The sequence below is a fragment of the Phodopus roborovskii genome, unplaced genomic scaffold, assembly GCF_943737965.1.
Source record: "Phodopus roborovskii unplaced genomic scaffold, PHOROB, whole genome shotgun sequence".
NCBI lineage: Eukaryota > Metazoa > Chordata > Mammalia > Rodentia > Cricetidae > Phodopus > Phodopus roborovskii.
Window position 1 is genome coordinate 3,186,298 of NW_026126558.1, and position 25,646 is coordinate 3,211,943.

Genomic DNA, 25,646 nt, shown 5'->3' on the forward strand with positions numbered 1-25,646 from the left:
AATGACAACTGAACCCAGGTCTTTGTGCATGCCAGGCAAGTATTCTACTAACTGAGACCCAGCCCCAACCCAGTGTTATGGCGTATTATTTTGCAATTAAAACATGTTTAATAATATGGGGGAACAAGCCCATGAGTGGCCCCTCATTAGAGCCCTGCTTCTTGGCAGGAAGCATTGGGAGTCATTCTCTAGCAGAGCTGTTTCTGGCACGTCACGTAATAGTCAGCAGGAGAGGGTCCCTATGTCTCTAGCTCCCCACACGGGGGTGTGGTTCTCTCCCATCTCCTGCCCCTGTGTCAGCATGACCTCCCTCGCCGCCTGCATTGTAGTCTAGTTGGTTTCTTAGCTCCAGTGTAGCTCTCACACAGCAAATTTCTGAGTCTCTAACCCTATCCTATCAAGGAACCTCCATTTCTATTTTACCTCACTACAGAGCTCCAGACCTTGTCAACGACTCAGCAGTGTGCGTGCAAACAGGCAAAGTCCTGGTGTAAAGCTGTCTTGATCACTCTAATGAAGTCAGTCTATTAGTGGCAGGTGTGATGAGCTGACCAGCAAGAAGGAAAGTGCACACAGGGGACCAGTCATTCCAGATAATATAGGGACAGTGTGTCACTGAGCAGGTCTCACTGTTGTGACCAAGTACCTGACAGCCATGAGTGGCCAGAGGAAGGACCAATTCCAGCCCATGGAATCAGGGGGAACTGCCATGCTAGGGATGACAACGCAGAAGTTCTCACACTCCTGTGGGTCAGGAAACAGACTGGACTGGGAGCAGGACTGGGCTATAACCTTCAAATTTCACCCTCAGTGACCTACTTCCTTCCGCAAGGCCCCGCCTCCCAGAGGTTTCACAACCTCCTAAAACAGCTCCACCAGCTGGAGACTGAGCATTCAAACACAGGTGTCTTTAAGAGATCATTTTCTATTCAGACCAGCAAACGGATCAGCTGTTCAGAGCACATACTACTCTTGCAGAAGACTTGAGTTTCCTTTCCAGACTAATATGCTGGGGTTTAGAGTTTCAGGTTCTGCAATTTTGACTTGCCTGGTGTGCACTTGACATGGTTCTTAGGAAGGGTTCATTGAATCACCTTTGCAATCAGAAATTGCATCAAACAAGTATAGAGAATGCGTGTGTCTGTGTATATACACAAGCAAGTGTGTTTGCAAACACACAGAAGTCAAGAGAGAAGTAGAGAAAGGCCATGGAGTGTGGTGAATAGTAGAGGTTAGAGGTCAGATCACACCACCGACACACTGGCATCCCTCTATTAGCACAGTTCTGGCTGCAGGCTGCTGAAGACTTCACTCAAAATGGACTAAACAGAATGAAACACGTCTTGGAATGTCAGATGTTTTGTCTGGGGAGGTGGTTTGTCTATAAGGTTCTAGTCGCACAGTCTGAATCTCCCCTCCTCCATGTGGGAAAGCTGGGCATGGTGACAGTGCTGGGGGAGTGGAGACAGGTAGATCAGGGCTTGCTGGCCAGCTAACCTAGATGGATTGACAAGTCTCAAGTCAGAAGTAAGGTACCTTGCCTCAAAAAACAAGATGGGAAGGGGGCCAGCAACATGGCTTAAGGTGCTTGTCATGCAACTGGTGACCTGAGTTTACTTCCTGAAACTCTCAAAAATATACAAGGCAAATGTGCAATTCCTCCACTAATAAAATAATTAAAGGGGAAGTCACCCAAGGAATAACACCCAAGACTGACCTCTGCTTCCCCATTGAATGCACAGGCACATAAAAAAAGTGTGAGAGCAAACACATGTCCACAAACTTCCCTGTCTCTAGGCGACTCTTTAGAACTGTGGTATTTCCCCAACCAAGACAAGAACTAGATAAATGAATGGATGATGAGACCAGTTTTATCACTGGGGCCAGGGAAGAATGGAGTCTTACCTCACTGCCATACCTGAATCTTCCTATTAGCATGCAATCTCAGCTATTTGGATAAAATGGAGCCACCTTGGTAGGAATTCCCTTAGAAACAATCATGGGGTAAGCAGACCAATATTGTCTCCTAAAATGTAGGTCCCTGGCTGGGAAGCCACACAGAGTATGTCTTAGTTTCTGCCTTCGGAGCTAAGCAAGGGCCGAGGCCTGAAGAGATGGCTCAGCTGCTGAGAACACTTGCTGTTCTTACTAAGTATCTGAGTATACTGGCACCCACATCAGGCAGTCTTGTAGCTCCAAGAGATCTGGCACCCTCTTCCGGCCTCAGTGGACACTGCACACACACATAGTGCATGTACATATAAGGAACACACACACACCAAAAAAAATTTTTTTTAAAGTTAAGAGGGCCAGAACTATAATTCAAAGAGCAGAATTAAGTCTCATCAACCCACATATGATTTAAGATACCAAAAATATTCAGATGGAGATTTAAAGCCATTTAACAAAGGTCACTTTCCCAAAGACCTTCCAGCCACTACAAAAGCATTTCTCTTGTGTAAATGGACGTTCTTGCTTTGGGGTGTCTATAGGAGTGGACAGAGTGCTGGGGTGGGACAGTTCCTTTTTTTTTTTTTTTTTTTTTTTTATTACTGTGATCAAATATCCTGAAGAAGCAACTCAAGAAAAGAAGGGTTGCCTTGGCCCAGTCTGAGGGTACAGTCCATCATGGTCAGGGGAAGTGGTTGCTGGAGTCTCATGACATTTACAGTCACGAAGCAGAGAGAGGTGAATGCTGGTGTTCACCTTAACTTTTTTTTATTCAGTCCAAAATGTTAAGACATCACATATATACTCAGGGTGGGTCTTCCCACCTCAGTATACCAGTGTAGACACTCCCTCACAGACGTGTCCAGTGGTGTGTCTCTTAGGTGAGTCTAATCCCTGACAAGTTCCCAGTCAATGTGACATCATTCAAAGGTTCTCATTATTGATTCTTCCCACCTGGGGTCTGGGAATTCCCAGGTCTACCTGTAGTGGTCACCTCTGCCCCATAAATATACAGAAAATCAGAACTTTAGCCTCTGACCACCACGTATCCAATCATCCATGCAACTGTGTCCGGACCTAGGGCTAGAGGCTTTGTTTTCAGTCAGCCTCACATGCAGGAATTTTAGCTCTTTATAGAGAATATGAGGATCAAGACCCAGACAGTCCCTTCTTGTGCTGAACACTTCCAGCCTCCTTGGGTTGCTGGGTAATAAATAAATGTATTCTAATACAAGATGGTCACCAAAGGAATGCTTTTCTTCCATTCTCAGAGAGATTCTCCTCAGCTCCTCCAGTACCACGACTTCAGAAAGTCCAGATCCATCGTCTGGGGACCCTGCAGTCAGTGCCCTTCAGCAGCAGCTGTTACTCATGGTGGCTCGAAGGACACAGTCTGAAACACCACGGGTATGTGTGTGCCAGTGTTGCTGCTAGTGGCTGATGTAGAAGCCTTGGGTCTTAGAGACAGATACAGAGGCAGAGAGACAGAGAGCATGTGACATGCATGCACACATATGTGTTCATGTGGGGGCATGTATGATGTATGGATGCAGTTATACCAGTGAACATGTGTGTTTGGAGTCTGGAGGACAGTCTCAGTTGTCAAACTTGGAGTAATCCTCAGGAACACTGTCTAGGTCTCTTATTAGCTTAAAATGCTCCAAGTAAGCTAGACTGGCTGGCCAGCAAGCCCCAGGGATTCATCCACCTCTGCCTCCCCAGTGCTGGGGTTACAAATGTGCGCCACTCATGCCTGGTTTTTTTCACATGAGTTCCAGGAGTCAAACTCAAGCCTCCTGCTTGTGCGATGAACATTTCAAAAATCGAGTCACCTCCCCAGCCAGCAGCAGGTCATAAGGTCTGTCTCCTACTGATAAGTCAGCTGTCACTCTGAGTTTCCCACAAAACATCACTACAGGGCTGTCTACTGAATAATGGGGGAAAAAAGACCAAAGATCACGCAAATAGCAGGCAACACTCTGTTAACATTACTATGTTCTGCTATCTCAATTACTTTTCCAGTTGCAATAGAAATCCATCCATGTTGTCATATAGATCTTTGCTTGTTTGGATGCCTGAACCCCTCAAGAGCATAGTTGGCTCTTCTACTTTACCCCACATGGTTTTTAAAATATCTGTTTCTTTTTTAATTATGATAACCTTGAATTTATTGACTAAGCCTGCAAAGATTCTTAAATATTTGATTCCGAAGAGGTTTTTGTTGTTGTTGGTTTGGGTGATGACAGGGGTGTAAAACATGAAGCCTTCTATTATTTTACTAGAAATTCTTAGTTAATGTTCATCCAGTCACCCAGGCAAGCTTTAATGAGGCTTAGGGGAGCCAGAACAAGGATTCCCAGGCAGCAGCATCAGGGAAGACTGGACATAGACACAGGCCTGCCTGAAAGCTGCAACTGCAGCCTGTGCCAAAGGGAGTAGGGGGCACAGCAGGCTTCTTAGGGGAAGGGTTTCTTGGGGTTGACTTCCAAGAAGGCTGGGCTTCCCCTGGCTCAGCCTGAACAGAGAGGATTACAGATGGGGTTAGCTCGAGCTCATGTGAAGTTTCTTAGTCTCCATGTTTGCCTTCCTCCTAGCGAAGTTCCCGTTCCTTCTAAAGTGCCTCACCTTTGCAAAATTAATATGGTTTTATATTTGGTTTTAAGATGGCTCTGCAAAAATTTCTCAAAGAAGTCTTATAATACCATGTGTTGAAATTCATACCCTATTGGTTAATGGGAAGGACAGACAATTCTCAAAAGAAGAAACACAAATGACCGATAAGTATTTTGACATGTATTCAACATCCCTAGTCCTTAGGGAAGTGCGAATTAAAACTACTCTGAGATACCACCTCACCCCAGTGGGGATGGCTGTCATGAAACTTGACAATGGTTCACTGCTGGTGGGAGTGAAAACTAGTCCACTCATATGGAACTCACTGTGGACCTTTCTTTAAAAGTTAAAAGTAGAGATGTCTCAGCAGTTAAGAACACATAGGGCTCTTGCATAGGACCCACGTTTGCATCCATGTTGTGTGGCGGATAACCTCCTATAACTCCAGCTGCAGGGCATTGATGTTCCCACCTGCACTAACATTTGCACACCCACCGCACTCCACCCCTGCCACACACTCACATATACATATAATTAAAAATAAAGCTTTTAAAAAGAGCATCTCTGTCGGTTTTGGGTATCCCATACCCCACCACAGAGACACTTCCTCATCCCTGTTTATTGTTGCTCTGTTTACAATGGCCAGAAAACAATATGAGCTGAGGTGTCCATCAACAGATAATAAAAAATGTGGTATATATACACAATAGGAAATTTATTTATTTATAAAGAAAAATGAAAATTTCAAGAAAATGGATAGTTGTAGAAATTATTGAGTGAAATAACCTAGACTCAGAAAAAAAATGAATACCACATTTTCTTTCATATGTGAATTCCAGTATTTAATATTCAGATGGGGGCAGCATGACAGGGGGAGAATGGGTGACGAGGAAGGGTGGGGGGTCAGCAAAAGGACCCATGGGACACAAAAAGGAAAAGAGGGTAGAGGAGGGAGGAGGAGATAAGGCGGGAGGAGAACACATTGCTGGATATGCCAGAAGGGTACGCAATACCTTGTTAGCTAGCTACTTAAAAAATAGATTAATGATGGATGGAAAGATGGCTCAGTGGTTGGGAGCACTGGCTACTCTCACAGATGACCTGGGTTTGATTCCCCACACCCACATGGTAGCTCACAACTGTCTATCTCCAGTTCCACAGGTACAAGGCACACACAGGGTGTACAGATACATATGCAGCAAAATACCCATACACATACAATAAAAATAAATAAATTCAATATGGTGGCTGTGGGTGTAGCTCCTGCCTGGCTCTGGGTGTGGTTAGCTCTGCCCCACTTCACCACTGGAGACTGCACCATTTGCCCCTTTCTCTGAGGACCTTGCATCACACAGCTTCTCCCCTTCAACTTGCATCTTTGAGGTCACCCATCTTTCCTGGACCTCTGAGGCCCTCAGACCTTGGCTGTGGGACTTTTGTCACACAGAGGTCCTTGGTAGGCCTGTGAGCCCTTTCAGCTACATCTCAGGCCAGTGCTAAGTTCTCACCCCAGCTGTGGTGCAGACAGCCCCGGAAGAATGTGTACTCTGAGAGACTTGGTCCCCTCCCAACCCAGGCCTGGATAGGGCCACCTTCTTTTCACACTCCCATGTCTAGCAGATTAGTGTTGATCTACTCGGAAGGTTCCCCAAAGATACTGAAACAGCCTGGGAGGGTGTGACTGTTCCCGGTGCCCTGGGTGGAAAAGCTGGAGGTGAAGGGACATCAGAGGCACCAACAAGTCTCGGAAGCACACTGGCTCTAGCAGAAACTCAAGGCTGAATAGAGATTGCAACAATTGATCAGGCACAGCTACAGTGCCCTTCATTTCACTCTTAAAAAGCTGTAAGTTGGGCCTGCAAGATGACTCACACAGCAAAGCCTGAGGACCTGAGTTCAATTCCTGGGACCAACATAGTAGAAGGAGAGAACTAATTTTCACAAGTTGTCCTCTGACCTCTGCGCGCGCGCACACACACACACACACACACACACACACACACACACACTGTAGTGCACATATATAAATAAATATAATTAAAAACAAAAACTGTGAGTATAAAAATGCTAATTTACCATAGTTTTATTGTTGCTCAACCAAATCTGTTGAGGGGTTTCTGTCTGTCTTAGTTAGGGTTTTAATGCTATAAAGGGATACCATGACCATGGCAACTCTTATAAAGGAAAACATTTAATTGCGGCTGGCTTACAGTTTCAAAGATTTAGTCCATTATCATCATGGCTAGAAGCATGGCAGCTTGCAGGCAGACCATGGTGCCGGAGAAGGAGCTGGGAATTCTACATGCTGATCTTCAGGCAGTAGGAAGAGAGAGTGACACAGCATAGCTTGAGCTTCTGAAACCTCAAAGCCCACCTCCTTCCCCAGTGACAAACTTCCTCCAACAAGGCCACACCTCCTGATAGTGCCAATCCCTATGGGCCTTTGGGGGGTATTTTTATTCAGACCACCACAGTGTCTTTTGTCAGTTTTAAGTAAATATAAAATGCTTGCCGTTTGGGGTTTTATTCTGCACACACAGAGGTAGAGGAATAAAAGGTGCTATTCTGCCTTCTTTGGGATAAGTATCCTGGATATGTACATTTGTGAAAGGATCACAAGAAGGGGGAGGTAAGTTTGCAAAGTTCTTTTTGTTTGTTTGGTTGGTTGGTTTTGGTTTTTGAAGACAGGGTTTCACTTTGTAACCCTGGTTGTCCTGGAACTTTCTCTGTAGACCAGTCTGACCTTGAACTCACAGAGATCTGCCTGTCTCTGCCTCCCAAGTGCTGGGATTAAAGGCATATACCACCATTGCCCTGTTAAAAGTTCTTATAGTTCTATAAATTGACTGGATATCACCAGAAGTTAAATGAGATTTTGTTTACAAAATAAAACTGAGATGGTCTCTTGCTTGTGACCCAACAAACACTTGCTGGAGGCCGGAGGCCTTCGCTGATTCTAGGAGCCACACATGCACTGGGGAAGACTGTTTCCCAACTTTTTAGCCAGTTCATCTGTGTCTGACTGAGATGGCCACTGCAGTGGGATCAGGTGCTCAGGAGACAGATGCTGCAGTCCCCAGACAGAACTGGGTTGGGATGGGAGACTGACCTAAGGAGGGCACAATGAGAGGTTGGGTGAGACCTGCAGGGGCGAGACCTGCAGGGGAGGCAGCCACAGGCATACTTCCTGCAGCAACCAGGATTTGCAGGACTAACAGCATGTGTGCTGTTCTTAGCAAGGACTGGAAACAGGCTGTGTACCTCTTTTTCTCTCCATTGCCATTTTGCTCCCTTTGGCTACATGTGTGTGGAGTTCTAGGCTCAGTCCGTTTCCTTTGGGGACTTTTAGTTCCTGCTGGCCTTGGCTGATGCATACGCCACACCTGGACCCCACATCACCAGAACAATAAGCTGACTCTCTAGTGCATGCATTTCTTGCCCATGCTGTATCAGTGGACACTGAGGCAAAACCCTTGAGTGTAAGGTTTACTGCAATGTCAAGTCCACGACCGTTTGCACAAGTTTCTGCTGATGCAGCACCAGGTGATTTCCAAGACGGTACCTTGTCTTGAAATAGAATTATTTTATGTCAACTTGACACAAGCTAGAATCATCAGAGAGGAGGGATCCTCAATTGAGAAAATGCCTCCTTAAGATTGGGCTATAGGCAAGCCTGCAGGACATTTTCTTAATTAGTAATCAATGGGGGAGGGCCCAGCCCATTGTGGGTGGTGCCATCTCGGGGCTGGTGGTCCTTGGGACAGGGTGGCTTTCCTTTCCCATGCCTTATTTATGCATCAGTACTTTATGTTCAGGATAACATCCTGGTCCTTAAGCTGAGATACCAAGTCCATGTTGTTGTTGCCGCGAAGGCAGAGCCGGTTCTTACCCAGGGCTCTGCAGGGGTCTGTGAAGGAGCATCTGGGTCACTCTGAACACATATTAGGTTCTTGGATATCAGCAACTGTCCTTGAAGTTGATGATTACAGTTCCCAAACTCACTGTGTGTGTGTGTGTGTGTGTGTGTGTGTGGTATGTATGTGTGGTGTGTATGTGGTGTGTGTATGTGTGTGTGTGTGTATGCTTGTGTGTGTGGAGTGTGTGTGTGTGCTTGTGTGTGTGGTGTAGTATGCATGTGTGTATGCTTGTGTGTGTGGGGGGGGTATGTGGTGTGTATGTGGTTGTGTGTGTGTGGGTGTGGTGTGTGTGTGGTGTGTCTGTGTATGCTTGTGTGTGTATGTGTGTGTTGTGTGTGATGTGTATGTGTGTGGGGAGGGTGTGTGTGTGGTGTGTGTGTGAGAGGTATATGTGGTGTGGGGGGGTATGTATGTGATGTGTGTATGTGTGGTGTGTGTGTGTGTGTGTGTGTGATCTGTCAGCCTGTGGACTCTAGCACAGGCTGGCATGTTTGTTTGTTTGTTTGCTTATGTGTCTCTTCTGCCTTGTATTTTGATCTGTGTGATTCTTTGATACACACATCAAAGCTCCACTCTTTCAGATTAAAGTGTACTTTTGTTTCTGCTAGGTGTGAAGAGATGCTTTAAGGTAAATCCTCTGAGGGATTTGGAGCATCCATATAGTGTGAATAAGGGCTGCAAACCTGCCCATGTGGGAGGAGGAGACCTAGTGGTCCTGAAACCTCAGGAGAGCTGTGGGTGCCCATCATCCCACACTCAGCCTGAGGCAGGCACTCTTCCATGCAGCCTCCTGGGTGGGGAGCTGGCCACAAAGTAGATTAAGTTCATCTGAATGCTGGGGTCCCAGACTGCAGAGATGGATGCTGGTGGACACCCCACCTTCTACTTGGTTTCCTATTCCAAACTCCAGTTCCTCACAAGGTCACTATTTGGTCACCCCCTCCACTTCCTGCTTCATCTTTAAGTCATCTCTAGATGCACGAGACTCTGAATAACTAGCATACATATTCTCTCTCTCTCTCTCTCTCTCTCTCTCTCTCTCTCACACACACACACACACACACACACAAAGACTCATGTACATGAATGCTCACATGTGCAGATGCCAGAGGTCAACCTCAGCTGTGGTTAATCACTTATTGTCTCTTTTGAAACAGGGCCTCTCCATGGCTGGCACTCACCAAGTAACCTAAACTGGCCTATCGGGGATCCTCAGCCATCCATTAGCATTTCCCTCCCCAGTACAGGCACACTCCATCATGGAGAGCAAACTGGGGTCTTCATGCTTCTGTAGCAAGCCCTTTGCTGGCTGAGCCCCTTCTCATTCTCTTCTTAGGGCAGACTTTGTCAGTGACCTAGTTACCTTCAATGAAAGCCTCTGCATTTGGAGTAAAATTACTTCAGTGTTATATTTAATAACAATTTAAAAATTAAACCACTTAAAATATTTTCCTTGAACTCTTGTCTTGCATAATAATTACTTCCCAGGTGTACCTTGACTTAGTGAGCAGAAGTGTTTTAAATGGTGAGAGCCAGAATTTCAATGGTAGCATCTTCATGGAACTGGTGTAATTTTAATCATTATTCTTTTCTTGGGCTGGCCCTTTTGAACCAAATATGTTGGCTTCAGAATTTGATCTTTTTTTGTTGTTGTTGTTTTGTTTTGTTTTGGTTTGGTTTTAGATGTTGTTTCAGTACTAGAGTTGAACTCCAAGTGTGCTCCAAGTGTGCTAGGCAGTCTCTCCACCATTGAGCTCAATCTCCAGGCTTTGTATTTTGAAAGTTCCTAGCACGTGGGTACTAGGAACTGAACCCCAATCCTCTGTAAGAACAGACAGCATTTTTAACCGCTGCACCATTTCTCCAGCCCTCCTCCCCCACCCTTGTGGTTTTTAAGCTATGGGATGCGCTTGTGACAAGGACATACCACAGTAACACTCTTTTCTGCTGTTGGTCTCTGTTTTTGTTTCCGGTGTGAAAAGCACATGAGCCAGGATCTGGAAGATTCATCACGTTCTTCAGCACAAGGAAAGTTTAACCGAGAGCAGTTTTACAAATTCATCATTTTCCCTGGGAAGTGGATTAAAGTCTGGTATGATCGACTCACCTTGTTGGCGCTGTTGGATCGGTAAGCTGTCAAGCTCTTGTGGGTGTGGCTGGAATATAAGGGAGGACACCAATGAGCATACTTAAACACTCCTAAAATGCAAATTGCAGCTTGCTAAGGTTACCTGAATTATTCCCAGCCCACACTCCACTTTCCTGTGAACTCCAGTGACTTAGATGTTGAATTTCACAGTTGCCATGGGAATTGATGATTGAACAGTGTGGACTAGATAGCAGATTTGCTTGGACTGCTTTGGTCTATTCATACCCTGTCCTGTTTTGGTAGGAGGGCTTTCAGTTTCAGCAGTGGGAGGCAAGCCTTGCCTGAGCAACCGTGGCCCTGGAATGCAAGGGAGGTTAAAGGGAGTGATGCTTACCTGTCCCCTGCACAGCTTGGATTTCAGCTTCTCTCTCCCCTCTGCTGTACACTAACTTAGTGCTGCTCCCCGATTAAGCCTCTCCCTCCTTTTTGCCCCCTCTTACCATTGTTTCCTAAAATAAAACACTCTGTGAATGGAGACACAGAGCCTGGGAGGGCAAAGCAGGGAGGTTCCAGTTTGCTATGGTGATGAAGATGGGCTTAGAGTGGGACATCCTGTTTGTGGGCTTCCTGTCAGGATGTCTGGGGGACAATATTAGGGTTTTCAGAGGCTGTGGCTCCGGTAGGAATTGGTTTAAAAATTGATGGTATGATCACTAATGCTCGCACAGCAGGGTCTGTTCAGAGCCCATTGCCAGCCTCTGGGGCAGGGCTATCTAGCTGCCATCTGTCCCCCAGTGACTACTTGTTACAGTAATGGTACAGTCATGTCTTAAATGGTGTGATCACATGTGGAAAAAAACGATAGTCTTGCAAAATTACAGCAGTAAATTTCAGGACCCACAAGTCAGGGAATAGCGTTGTAATCACTTTGCTAACAATACTGAGTTATCCTAAGGCATGCACATGAGCGGAACATCCAATACGTGACTAGTAATCCAAGATAATGCATCCTGCTAGATGAGGTTTCTTATTTTTATTTATTTATTTATTTATTTATTTATTTATTTATTTATTTTAAATAGTACTTTATTTTTCTGTATAAAGGAATAGGTTGTGTTAACCCCTCACATGAAAACCGAATCTCTTTATAGGTGTGTGTATGTGTGTGTGTGTTGCACACACCCATGCCTGCCCACCACAGTGCACATTTGGAGTCATCTCTCTCCTTGCACCACGTGGGTCTGAGGGATTGAACTTGATGGCAGGTGCTTTCCTTGCTGATCCATCTCGCTACCCTCCCTACATGTTTCTATATCATGGCATCTGAGCTTTTATTTCAAAAGACATCCATAGATTACTCCTGATGCTTAGTGGGAAGTGTCAGTAAACCTCACATTGTATGGGAAAACTTGAACTGCCAGCAAATACAGCTGAGAATGTGTGACAGGCAAACTGTCAGGCTATAGGGGAAGTAGATGAGATGCGCTTGTGCACTGGGACAGAGGTAGCCACGCTGTGCACCCCTAAACTGCGGCCCTCATCTTGTGTTGTTTAACCCCATTCTTAATCCTTTAGCTCTAAATGGCAGCTTCCTGGCGCCCATAGTTGCAGCCTCCCCTTTGCCTTTGGTCCTCCATCCATCCTTCTCAGACATTTCCAGGCATGTCCATGCTCCTGACTCTCTCTAGTCTCCGACCCCACCCTCAGCCTTTTGGAAAACACTCAAGCCCCACCTTCATCTGTCTTGTTTGTCAGGTCAGCATCTAAACTAAGGTGATGGGAGATGTCATTCTGTATATGTTTCTCATACTAGTTAATAATAAAGTACTGTTGGCCAATAGGAAAGGAAGATAGGAGGGACTAGGAGACAAGGAGGAAATAGGAAGTAGAAAGGAGGAGTCAAGATGGAGAGCCCGGAGAGAGCAATATGCAGCAGCCGGCTCCGGGTAAGACCACGTGGAAATACATAGATTAACACAAATGGGTTAATACTTAAGACAGAACTAGCCGATAAGAAAGTAGTAACTGGCCAACAGTATAATATCAAATACAGAGTCTCAGTGTGTTATTTAGGGCTGGTGTGGCAGCAGGCGGAAAAACCTGTACTCGTTACACTAAGGAGCTGCCCATCTGTGCCTTTTTTCACCATCTCATTCATTCATTCATTCATTCATTCATTCAGTATCAGTCATTTACTGGTTACCCACCCCAGCTAGGCTTGAGCTGTGCACTGGTGTCTGCTTTCACGGGGCTTGTGAAGAGACAACAGCAAACTCATAAGGAACATAGCAGGTCCCAAGGCAGGGGAAGCTGACACGAGGGACACCATTAGTGTCAGAAGTTGTGTTCACAGGGCTAGGGATAGCTCAGTGGACAGAGCATTAGGACCTGAGTTCAGATCTGACATCCTCCTCTGGCCTCTTTAGGCACCTGCAGACACTAGTACACATACCCATATACAGGCACACATGTATACACACAATGAAAAAATAAATTAAAAGCTTCATGACTGTCTTGAGGGACACAGCAGCCAACTATTCCTGCTTGGAAGGATTTCTGTTAAGGGGGCGATGACATTGTACATGAGTAAATGTTGCTCAGTTACAAAATGTGCTCAGAATTCTCCTGAAGGACCCAATAATTCACAATCCCTGTTCCTCCTGATCTTGTGGCCCTCAGAGCCCCCCCCCTCTCCATTTTGACCTCTCCATGTCCTACTGTGCATCTGGTCTCCTGTCAAGGTCACATATTTCTGAAGTCATGGTCCCATTCCTGCTCATCTTTCATATGTAGCCTGTCCCCCTCCCACCAGCAGGTCAACTGGACTCCCTCCGCCATGCCCTGCCCTATCTAGTACTTTGGCTCGTTATCTTTCTTCGCCTTTCATCCCTTCCTGTTGTAGACACCCCCCCACCACCACACTCCCGCACTGCCCTACCTTGGTTGGTTGACTCATCTCTTCAGCCCCCCCTTTTAGCAATGCTCTCAATACCCCTTCACATTTTCCCACACTCTTCTAATAAGACCTCAGTCTGGATCTTCTATCTTATATGGAGGACTCCACAAACAAAATCACCCACAAGACTATATAGCCCCCAGCTCACCCAGCGAGGCTCCTGGACTGTCTGGGGTTCACATCTCCCTCTGAAGCTTCCTGCTCCTGGAACAGGGAAGCAAACTCTGACTCCAGAGAAGATCAATCCAGAACAGTTACCCCTGTGTCAGTGCAATCTTCCAAACCCTCACTGAGAGGAGCCTGTGAAGTTCTGAAACATTCCAGGCTGTGGTTGAAATCTTCCTCCTAGGCAGCCCAATGCAGTGGCCAAAGAAGTCAGTGCGATCCCATTCCATTTATTCCAAGAACAAACACCTAGGGTCAAAACAAGGACTTTATTTGGACAGCACAAGAATAAACGGAAGCAGGGGCCGGCACAACGCAGTCACTCTGAGCGCAGTGTCAGTCAGTCTATGGATGAGTACAGGGACGCTTGCTTTAATAATGACATGGGTGGTGGTCTTACTCCATGCTTGTTGCTGTGTTTTGCACAGAACTGAAGATGTGAAGGAGAATGTGGTGGCGATTCTGCTGAGCGTTCTGGTTTCCCTCCTGGGCTTTCTGACCCTGAATCGTGGCTTCTGTAGAGACTTGTGGGTACTGCTCTTCTGCCTGGTCATGGCCAGCTGCCAGTACTCCCTGCTCAAGGCAAGAACCCATCCTCTGTGTGTGTGTGGGGGGGGGGGTGGAGGGTGGGGGAGGGGGAAATACATAGGTGTGTTTACTATCACTAGTATAGCCGTGCCATCATGAGTTGACCCAGGCCCTCTGGTTTGTGTTTTAGAGTGTCCAGCCTGACCCTGCATCACCAATACACGTAAGTACAGGCCTATAGCTTGGCTTATCTGCTTGCATTAAAAACAGGGTGACAGTAACATCTATTCAAAGGGTCAAATTTGCATCTGTGTCTGTATCTTGAATACAGGAATAGAAGCAGTGGATGGATACCCAAGTGCATGGCGCAAAGCTCTGGCTGGACCTAAGCGCATGGTGCGTTGGCATTGGTGGAGGGGAGGCTCAGGCATGGGGTGGACCCTGTGTGACAGGTCATTTTTATTCCCTGGGCTCTTGTGGGGAAAGACACAGCCTGATTGGATGGTCCACAGACTCTGCCATCTGCCTGCCTGCCTTTGTTTCCCACTTATCCACTTGACTATCTGGTGCTGAGCATGATGGCGGTCCTCCATGTGCCTCAGTTTCCCTATGTGTAAATAAAGCTGATGAACGTCGGGGGGAATTGGATGAATAGTGCATGTAATTGCTTCAAATACTGGCTGGCACCTAGCAATTGCTCCTTGTGTGTTCTTAGTATGTAGTCATAAACTGTGTGTGTTTAAAAATACTCTTACATATATATCTTTGGGGTAAGTTATAATTTGGTCACATATACATGGTAGCTTGAATAAGCCAAATTAATTTGTTTATCTTATCACATACTTTCTTCTGGTTAGAAGAGTATTTACAGTGTATTCTCAGCCATTTTCAAGAACACCCTATATCCTATATCCTTGATAGCCACCATCACTGTACTATGTAACAGATCTACAAAGCTCACTGATCCCATGTGCTTGACTGTGTTCCCTTCTACCAGTTCTCCCTAAACCACTGCCTGCTCCCAAGCACCCCACACTTGGCTCATTTTGTCTGTGAGTCAGACTTTGTTATATACCATACAAGGTGAAGTCATTCAGTATTCCTCCTTCCATGCCTGGCATATTTCTCTTCGCACAATGTTCTCCAAAATCACTCATGTTTACACATGAAAGGATTGACATGTTTTGCAAGGCTGAAAAGTACTTCATGTGTGCATGTATGTGCATACCATATTAAAAGACATTTACAGCCAGGTGTTGGTGGCACATGCCTTTAATCCCAGCACTAGGGAGCAAAGGCAGGCAGATCTTTGTGAGTTTGAGGCCACCCTGGTCTACAGAGCTATTTCCAGGACAGGCTCCAAAGCAATACATGAAACCTTGTCTGGGGAAAAAAAAAAAAACAAAACACATTCACCTATGAATAAATACTTAGGTGGGAACCTGCATTTGTTGCTTTTTATGTTGTTGTTGCTATGACAAACTGACATAACTAAAAGCAATTTAAGGGAGAAAGAGTTTATGTTGGTTTATGGTTCCAGAGGGAGAGAGTCCTTTATAGGAAGGCGTGGCATGGTGGCAGGAGCTGGAAGCTAGCCGATCCCATTTCATCAGCACACAGGAAGCAGAGAGAGACAACAGGAGGTGGAATGAGGCAATAAACCCTCAAAGCCCACCCCCAGTGATGTACTTCCTTCAGTAAGGGTCCACCTCTCAAAGGTTCCATAACTTCCCAAAATAGTGCCACCAGCTGAGGGCCAAGTATCCAACACCTCACCCTACTGGGGGCATTTCTCATTCAGTCCACCTCAGTGCCTTATGTATTTTGGCCATTGCAGGTAATGCCTTAATAAACACAGGCACCCAGGCAATTTCACATCCTGTTTTTCCACCCTTTGGTTATAGATCCAGAAGTGAGATTGATGGGTGCTATAGTAATTCTATTTGGGTTTTTGTTGTTGTTTACTTTTTTGTTTGTTTGGGGTTTGTTGTTGTTATTGTTGTTGTTTTGAGACAGGATTTGTCTGTGTGCCCTGGCTGCCCTGGAACTCACTCTGTAGAGCAGACCTCAAACTCAGAGCCTCTTCTGCCTCTGCCCTCTGAGGGCTGGGATTCAAAGTGTGAACCACCACCACCCAGATTGTATTTTTAAAAATACTTATTTATATGTACGTGTGTATCTATGTGAGTATGTGCAACATATGTGCACATGCCTGTGGAGGCCAGAAGAGGGCACCAAATCCTCTAGATCTGAAGTTTCAAGTAGTTGAGCGGCCTGATGTGGGTACTGAAATCGGGTCCTCTAGGAGAGTAGCAAAAGCTCTTAACAGCTGGACCATCTTTCCAGCTCCCTTCTCCGTGTGTGTGTGTGTGTGTGTGTGTGTGTGTGTGTGTGTGTTTGTGTGTGCGCGTGTGTGTACGTGTGTGTGTGTGTGTACACATATGCATGACCCACATGCACACATGTGCTTGTGCCAGCACACATGCCACAACTTGTATGTAGATGTCAGGATGTCAGAGGACAATCTAGGTGCTAGCCCTTGCCTTCTTTGTTTGAGGCAGGATCTCTCTGTAGCGTTTTCACTGTTCTACCTGCCAGGGTAGCTGGAGGCTCTTCTGTCTGCTGCTTATCTCCCTCTAAGAACACTTGGCTTACAAACACACCCGGTAACTCAGGCTCTCTACTTGTAAGGCAGGTGTTTTCTTCCACTGTTTGTGCTTTTCTGAGAACTTCCCACCTTCTTTAATGGCAGTATCATCCACAGTATACCAGAAGGGGTCTCCTTTCTCTATGTGCTCAGCAAAACCTGTCTTTCCCTTTTGTGATAGGTGCTGCTCTAACAGGTGTGAGTTCATTTCCTGCTGTGGCTTTCATTTTCATGTCTCCATATGGAAACTCTGTGTATGAAGCCAGTCTCCCCTTATTCCTCCACTTCAGGTGCCCTTTATCCTTTATCCCAATTACCTGAAGTCTGATTTGTAGGAAAGGGTCTGGGTTCACCAAGACCAGCCTACTGGTGGCCCAGCATCTTCTATCTCCTAGTTACATATAGTTTCTTCTGGCCCTGGTACCCTAGTGGACTTGGATGCTTTCAGGATCCACTGTTCAGTTCCTGGCCATAACCATGTGCTTTTACCCTCCTGTGTTCTGTGTGTTCTTTCTGCCTCTGTCACAGCAACCCCTAACATGCACATGTCACACACTTGAACACACACACACACACACACACACACACACACACACACACAGGAGACTCTGAAAAAAATCTCTCCAACGAGGGAAAACTATCCTCCCACCATTGTGCATTAAAAAAAAATCATATCCAGGGTTTAAGACTGATTTTTAACCTGCATTAGCTCATCATAATTAAGAAAGGCTTGGAACTTGTGGTCGTTGTGGCAGCAGATGCTGTCCTGTTAAATTCCTCTGTTCCCTATAATTGATTTGCATATGATACATCTTTTACCTGTGAGTCTCAGTATCAGGATCATTAGCAGCAGCATAATTAGGGTATTAAGATGTAAAGTTGGGATTGCCCTCAGAAACCTGAGGCAGGTGTGTGGCTCGGAAAGGTTGCTGCCACCCATCCCAGGTATCCCATCACCTTCTCCCTTCCGGTACCTTTCCCTCGCTGTTGCTGTTTTACTGGTGTTGTTATATGGCATCAAACTTCCTTATCTGGGACTGGGGAGACAGCTCAGTCAGTCAAGTGACTGACGTATAAATAGGAGGACTAGAGTTGGATTCCCAGAACCTATGTAAAAGCCAGGAAGAGCCACACAAATCTGTAATTCAAGTGCTGTGGGTGCAGAGACAGGAGGATCACTGCCACTGACTGGCCAACCAGTGTGGACAAAGAACTCCACTCTCCACGAGTCTCTTTATCAAATAAAATAAGGTAGAGATGTACCTGAGGAAAACACAGTGCTTTGTTCCTACACATGTTTATACACCCATACAAACTTGTATACATACACATGCCTGTGCACACACGTGCACGCACGCACACACGTGCGCGCACGCGCTCACACATATACAATTCCTTCCCCACATGGACTTTGGGATGTGATATATGCATGTATGCTAAGATAAACAGGCAACAGGCAAACCTCATACTTAAGGTAGATTTGAGGTATCATTACTGTGACCCCTATGTTGCTGTGCTAAGTAAGCTGAGTCATACTGTCTGATTTTTATAATAGACTAAGCTACCATCCCAGGATCTGAGCAGGCATGACACAGGGAGACAGGGAGCAGTGGTTTTTCTTGCTGTCATAGTGAACTATAGTCAGACATCTTCCACCCGTGTTCACTGCAGTCATCAATTTGCTTACAGGGATTTCTAAATAGACATAGCCCTCATTTGGGTGGAGGCATTTTCTCATGCAATCCAACTTTCCCAAATGAGAGCCAGGCAAGAATTCACTCATCTTATTAATCCATGTGCAATTAATCAGGTCCAAAAAAAAAAAAAAAACCCAACAAAAAATAAATTAGGAGAGGAGTCTGCTTTGCAATTCATGAGCTACCTACCTTGTATGTAAAAAGTGAGCAGGTTTCTGGTCACTTAGCCCCTGGTGGCAGGCTTCCACACAGGACTGTCATTTCTCTCTCTAGATCTTCCAAATTGCTTTGTGAACAGTCTGCTGCAGTGTTGATGGTGGGTGGAGCTAAGGGGAAACTCATATATACACAAGGTCAGCATTCAGACAGCTGCCTCAAGGATGCTCCCAGCAAGATGACCCCTGTGAAAGTGAAGGTTATAAACAGACAGGACAGGAGGATTAGATTTCATCTGGTGGAGTGGGTGAAATTTTTCTATTGAGGACTCGGCAATGGGGGAACATGGAATTTCATTAGCGAGCATTCTGGGGACTCTGGAAGATTAGAGTGGCTAGTGTGCTGGGTGTGTAGTGTGCTAAGGATGGCTCTGGTACCCCAAACAAGGGATGCATGTTCACAGTAGCAAAGGCAAGTCTTTTGTAGGGGCTCTGTGTTTGGTTTTGTAAATTAACAATGTGGAGGACATGTTCACATCTCTGTTAAAGCTACTGAAATGTGCCCGAGGGCATTTCATATTGTGCAAGGTCAGAGAAGGCCTGTTCCTTGATAATGTATTTTAATGCACGTATCTGTGTGCATCTGTGTGTGTGTGTGTGTGTGTGTGTGTGTGTGTGTGTGTGTGTGTGCGCGCGCGCGCGCTTGGACATAGGTATGTGCAGGTGTACATGTGTGTATATAGGCCAGAGTGCTGGGCCACCTTGATTTTGAGAGATACCATGGGAGAGTTGAAGTAGTTTGTCACTCACCTGGAGCTCGTTAAGCTGGCCAGCAAGTCCTGGGGACCTTCCTGTCTTCACCTCCACAGCACTTGGATTGTAGGCATGCTCCAACATCAGGTTCTGGGGCTTGAACTGAGGGTTCTCAGTCTTGTAAGGCAAACATTTTACTGATTGAGCCATCCCTCCAGCCCATTAACCTTTTGATAAGAGAAGGAACCAGAACAAATGATAGCTGCTTAATTATGTTTCTTAAACTATGTCAGTTTGAGGAAATGTCTCCCATGTGTGTGTTTTAATGCACCACACAGCTATTTATACCAGCTAATTTATTTTGCCGTTTACTTAGTAAGGACATTTAGATTTCATTTGGCTTTGGTCTTATTATTTTTTAATGCAAAGAAAGCATTCTCTTGTATTTATTAATCCATGACCTACTTGGATTGTTAAGAAATACCAGTGCAACCATTATTTAAAAAAAAAAAAAAAACAACAACAACAACAACAAAACTGAGCCTGGCCTCAGGACCAAAGGCAACCAGTCTCCGTGATAGACACTGGTATTGTCTTGTTGAAAGATGGTCTCAAAATAGGACCATTTCTATTTTGGAAGCAGTGGCAATTTAAATTCCCTTTCTAACTATAGCACATTCAAGGCAGTGACTAAAAACACCAGTCTGAGATCACGCTGATCTCTCTCTGCTTGTTGCATGCAAGGTGCCTCATGACTTGCAAAGCACACTCTCCACCTGGTTCATTGTGATTGGTTTCTCAAATCTTATGAATTGTGTGTGCATTTATTTCAGCCATGCGGGAGCGTGTAGGGTTTTTGCCCTGGAAAACCTATGGCCCAATATCCCATTCCTTATTTAAAAGTATTTGAAGTTTTATTATTATTATTGAGCATGTAACCATGGTGTGTGTGTGTGTGCGCGCACGTGTGTGTGTGTGTGTGTGTGTGTGTGTGTGTGTGTGTGTGAGATCACACCAAGGTGCATGTGTGGAGGTCAGAGGACAAGTTTGTGCAGTTGGCTCTCTCCTTTCACCTTGATGTGAGTGTCTGGGATGGAACACTGGTCACCAGACTTCTAAAGCTAGTGCTTTTACCCACTGTGCCATTTTGCCATCTTTTTCCTCTTACCCTTTTAAACAATATTTTGAGGACTAAGACAAGGTTTGCAAAGGCTTTGGTTCTCCTTGGATGAAAAGTGCTGCCAACAAATAGTCAAAATAGCATGTTTTTGTTTTGTTTTGTTTTGTCAAGGTAGTCTTCAACTGTTCTGCCACATTGAGGCACGCACACCTGACCTGCCCGTGTGACCATCACAGTTTCTCCTCCATGGCCTGCTTCCTGTCTTGAGACAATTAAAGCTGCATACATACATACATACATACATACATAATGCTATTTCTTGTTGATAGGGAACCCAGGTTAAATGTGTATAGTTATCAAAGGTTTCAAGAAATCTTGCACCTGAAAGGAGCAAGGAGAATGGAAGTCTGACCCCTGAAGAAAGCATTGAGTCGGACAGATTTTTCTCTGGGGATGGTAAAATTAAATTTTTAAGTAAATCTCATTGGACTTAAACAGCAACATTCTCTTTGATATTCTCATTCTGGTTTGGCAAAATAAACATCAAGCATTTGTGCATCTGCCCCCTCCCTTTTTCTTCCTGGTATTTTGAGCTTATAAATTACAACAGGGTGGGGATGGATGTTATGGGGTAGGAATGGGTGTTATGGGGTAGGAATGGGTGTTATGGAGTAGGAATGGGTGTTATGGGGTAGGAATGGGTTTTATGGGGTAGGAATGGGTGTTATGGGGTAGGAATGGGTGTTATGGGGTAGAAATGGGTGTTATGGGGTAGGAATGGGGTTGAGGTAGGATGGATATTGGGTTGGGGATGGGTGTATGGGTTGGGATGGATGTTGGGGTAAGGTTAGATGTTAGGGTAGGGATGGGTGTTGGGTGGGAGTGGATACTGGGGTAGGATGGATGTTGGGTAGTGTCAGTTGTATCATGTAGTATAAGTTCTTGACTGTGTAATACTTCTCAATGAGTCAAAATAAAAGGTACAACTTGGAAATTGTATTTGTTTTCTAGGGACACAACCAAATCATAGCCTATAGCAGACCAATCTATTTCTGTATGCTGTGTGGCCTTATTTTGCTTCTTGATGCAGGGGCCAAAGCCAGGCACCCTCCCAGCTATGTGGTATATGGCCTGAAGCTCTTCACACCAGAGACCCTGCAATCAATCAGGGACCACTTAATAGGTGAGTTTTGGGATTATGGGGAAGAGTCTTGGGAAAGGAAGGTGTGTCTCCCCTTTATCTTTTGCACCCCTACTGGAAAAAACCCTACACACTTGATTACTGCTGTGAAGAGCTACGTATTTTCCTCTTGGCTTGTGTCTATAGAAGGCTAAGAGCCCAAGATAAATGTAATGGGGGTAGGAGGGTGACTACTCAGCTGCCATTCTTCAGGCATTCTCCACCTTGGTTTTTGTTTGTTTGTTTTTGAGTCAGAGTCTCTTACTACTTTAGGATAAGTAAGATAGGGCTATCTCTACCTCCCAGGACCTGGAATTATAAGCACTTACTACCTATGTCTCATTTTTATGTGGTTCTGGTGATTGACTTCACACCCCCACACTCACAAGGCAAGCACTTCACCTACTGAGCCATCCATCACCCTAGACCTTAACAATGGGATTCTTTGAAATGATTTTGATATCTATGACCAAGAAGTTGCACTCCTGTGACATCTGAAGCATGCTGGAAGTGATGCCTGGTGGGGCGAGCTGGCCGTTCATTGGGCAACAGCTTCAGGCCTCTCCACATAGCCCAGGTACTATGGTCATTCATGAAGGAGTACCAGCATCAGGTCTGGTCACTCTAGCTTTTGCTATACTTGGCTTAGCTTCAAATCCAGGCAGCATCTGCTATTCAGTGCTTCACTCAGATGAGTCACCCACTAATGGTATAGGTAAGGTCTTTAACACTATAGCCAGCCTGCCAGAGGCTTAGGTCCTGGTTCTCTGTTGCTTCTCTTCCTTCCTTCCTTCCTTCCTTCCTTCCTTCCTTCCTTCCTTCCTTCCTTCCTTCCTTTCTTCCTTCCTTCCTGTCTTTTGTTGTTGTTGTCATTGTTGTGATAAAATACCCTGACAAAAATCAGCTTCAGGGAGAAAGGATCTAGTTTGGCTCATATCCAAAGCATCATGGTGAGAAGTCAAGGCTGCAGGCACGAAGCACCTGGACACATCACAGCCACAGTCAAGAAGAGCAATGAATGCTAGTGATCATATCACTTTCCTCATCTTATGCATCCCAGGATTGTAACGAGATTCTTTGTCCCACCACCCTTGAACCCCAAGTAAACATACAGATGCTATATTAACTATAAAACTGTTGTAAGGTGGCTTGGGCTTCTTATTGGCTAGCTCGTCTTAATTATTAACCCATTTCTATTAATCTGTGTGTTTCCACATGGTCTTGGTTTACCAGAGAAAGCCTTGCACTTCCTCTTTCCCTGGGCTCTACATGACGACACTTCCCAGAATTCTTCTTGTCTCCTAGCCCTGCCTATACTTCCTGCCTCATTGACCACAGTGTCTTATCTATCAACCAATAAAAGAAGACATCCCTATCACCCCACCCCATGGCCTGGACCCTCCTGCCTTTGGAATGGTTCTTCCTGCCTCAATTAACCTAGTCAACATAATCCATCACAGACATGCCCAGAGGCTAAGTAATCTCCCTGGTGATTTCAGATCTGTCAAATTGACCACAGTAACCATCACACCTTACTAAGTGAGCAACACTCTGCTAAAGTGAGTGGAGGGACAAAAAAGAGACCTACTTTATAACTCATGTAATTTTAAGTGAATTCATTTGTGAACACAGAAAAGGTCCCCAAACCAACAGTGATTTACTGTTATTAATTTCCAAAAAGTCTGTGCAGTGTTGATCCATGACTCCAAAGACTCTGGCACACACTCTGGGGATTGTTGGGATGGCATTGAACATGTGATGACTGTGACAGCCAAAACTTGTAAAGACAGCGGCAAAGGCACTGCCCTGAGACTCTCATTGCCATCAAGATGTTCATTTCCTGATGAGCTCTCCTAGTCTTGAATTAGTGTCACCCTTACCCTGGCCTCCCTGGCGGGTCCCTGAATCTCTGTAGTGGTCCTGGGGTAGGTGCCCAGGTGTGTGAGGAACTTTCTCTGTGTCCTGTGTAGTTGAAAACCTGGGTAGGGATGTGGCTTTCAAACCTCCTTCCTCACTTTTCTCTTCCTGCTGAATCTGTAGCCAACTTTACACAGATGCATGCCACACATACACACATAGACACATAGATATGCACACATATGCACACATACATACATACACAGACAAATATATGCAGACCACCACAAGCACACTCACATACATATACAGACCTACATACAAACGTAATCATACCCCCCCACACACACACGAGCTCTCACTTATACATACGTGTATACACCATATGCACACATACATACAGTTTCTCCTGAAAGCTCACCTTGTGTACAGACCCAGAATTTTACTTCCTATTACTTCCATGGAAGAACCAAGCTGCCTAAAGTCAAGGGCCTGCCTGGAGATCATGTTTTAGAACACCTTTAAGTTCAAGTAAGAAATAGAAGCATAGAAGAATAAAAGGAAAAGACCCCTGATTAGATTGGTCCATGCCTTCCTGTGACAGGTTCCCAGCCCTGTCGATTTTCTCTCTACCATTGTTTGAAGTTCATCACAGGCCACGGGAAAGCCATCAGGCCTTTTCTCCTTCTCTTACCATGCTCTCCCAAGGTCCTGTCAGTTTCAGGGGAAGCTGGAATTCAAATAGAGCTGTCTCGTCAGGACGGGGCACATGGACACACGTTAAAATACTCTTTGGCATTTTAATTTAATTCAGTAGGTTAGTCGAGTTTTGTTTTTTTTTTTTTTTTCAAGTAGCAGTGTTAGAGAGCCGTGTAGCTCAAGGTCACACGAGGAGCTGGGTATGAGAGGCAGAAAGTGTAAAAGAGTGTGAGAAGATATCTGTGCCTAAATGCTACCTCTCCCTTTCTGTGCCTCCACATTCCCCTTGTGTGCCTCTTGGATACCTTGCCCCAGATTACCAGGGTGGACCAGTGATTTTAGTTGCACCTCTTACAGGGACAAGGATGACTAACAGGAGCTCCCATTGGCTTGGCTTCTGCTCCTCTCCTCCTTCTAGGCCCTGAGATGTCCTGCTGTTACCAGAGCCCTCTAGCAGTGTTCTGGTCTGTGGTTCATTTCCCTAAGAAGTTTTGTCTTCCATCCTCTGGTCATTTTACAGCACCTGACCCATGTGATAGTAATCTGCTTCCACTTGTCATATTTGATTCATGTCTCCCTGGTCAGCTTGTCTCCTCAGTGTGGATGAAGCAGAGACCCCACTTGGCCTCTGACCACTGAGCTCCTGCACACTGCTCAGTGCCTGGAAACCACAGGCACCAGATAAGCCTTGGTGAAGTGCACCAACTAAGGAATACAAAGGTGATCACAGAGAGCTTCAGAAGTCAATGAGCACACGAGGTTTTGAAGTGCTTCCCACTTTAAATCACAGACAGCTCCCTGGACCCTCGGAGCTGGCTTCTTAAGAAGAATAGTTTACAGATAATTGTAGAATGCGACTTGAGGGTGCTGGTCATGATAAGACAGACCTGTGGCCCCAATACTTGGCAGGTAGAGGCAGGAGGATCAGGAGTTCACAGTTGCTGTTAGATAAATAACAAGTTGGAAGCCAAGTCTGAGTTACATGAGATCCTAGATTTAAAAGACAGTAAAGATAAAAAAAAAAAAGTCCCCCAAAATAGATTAAAAGGAGAGAGGCGGGAGGGGAAGAGAAGGAAGAGGGGAAAGAGGAGAGAAGGGGGAGGAGAAAGAAGAGAGACTAAGGGAAGTAAAGGCTGATACATTTCATTTTCCAGTTGCTTTTCATGTCTGGGTTCTGCTCACATTCACTATTTATTTTTCTTTACTTTGCTACTCCTAGGAAACTAGCACCCTGAGTTCCTGGTGTACCCCACTTTCCATGGCAGGAGAGCCAAAGAATTTATTAGGGGTCAAAGGGGAAGAGGGCTGTGCCTGGTTGAA

General features: G+C 45.4%; 1 protein-coding gene across 1 annotated transcript in view; it reads left to right on the forward strand.

Moving 5' to 3' along the window:
* The window catches only part of Pcnx2 (pecanex 2), a 158,332-nt gene that overhangs the window by 34,229 nt on the left and 98,457 nt on the right, over positions 1-25,646 (forward strand). Inside the window, exons 9-13 of the mRNA XM_051201422.1 lie at positions 3,222-3,357; positions 10,463-10,608; positions 14,119-14,272; positions 14,409-14,441; positions 21,602-21,773. Of these exons, the coding sequence (XP_051057379.1) occupies positions 3,222-3,357; positions 10,463-10,608; positions 14,119-14,272; positions 14,409-14,441; positions 21,602-21,773 (641 nt within the window). The remainder of the gene's footprint in view (positions 1-3,221; positions 3,358-10,462; positions 10,609-14,118; positions 14,273-14,408; positions 14,442-21,601; positions 21,774-25,646) is intronic.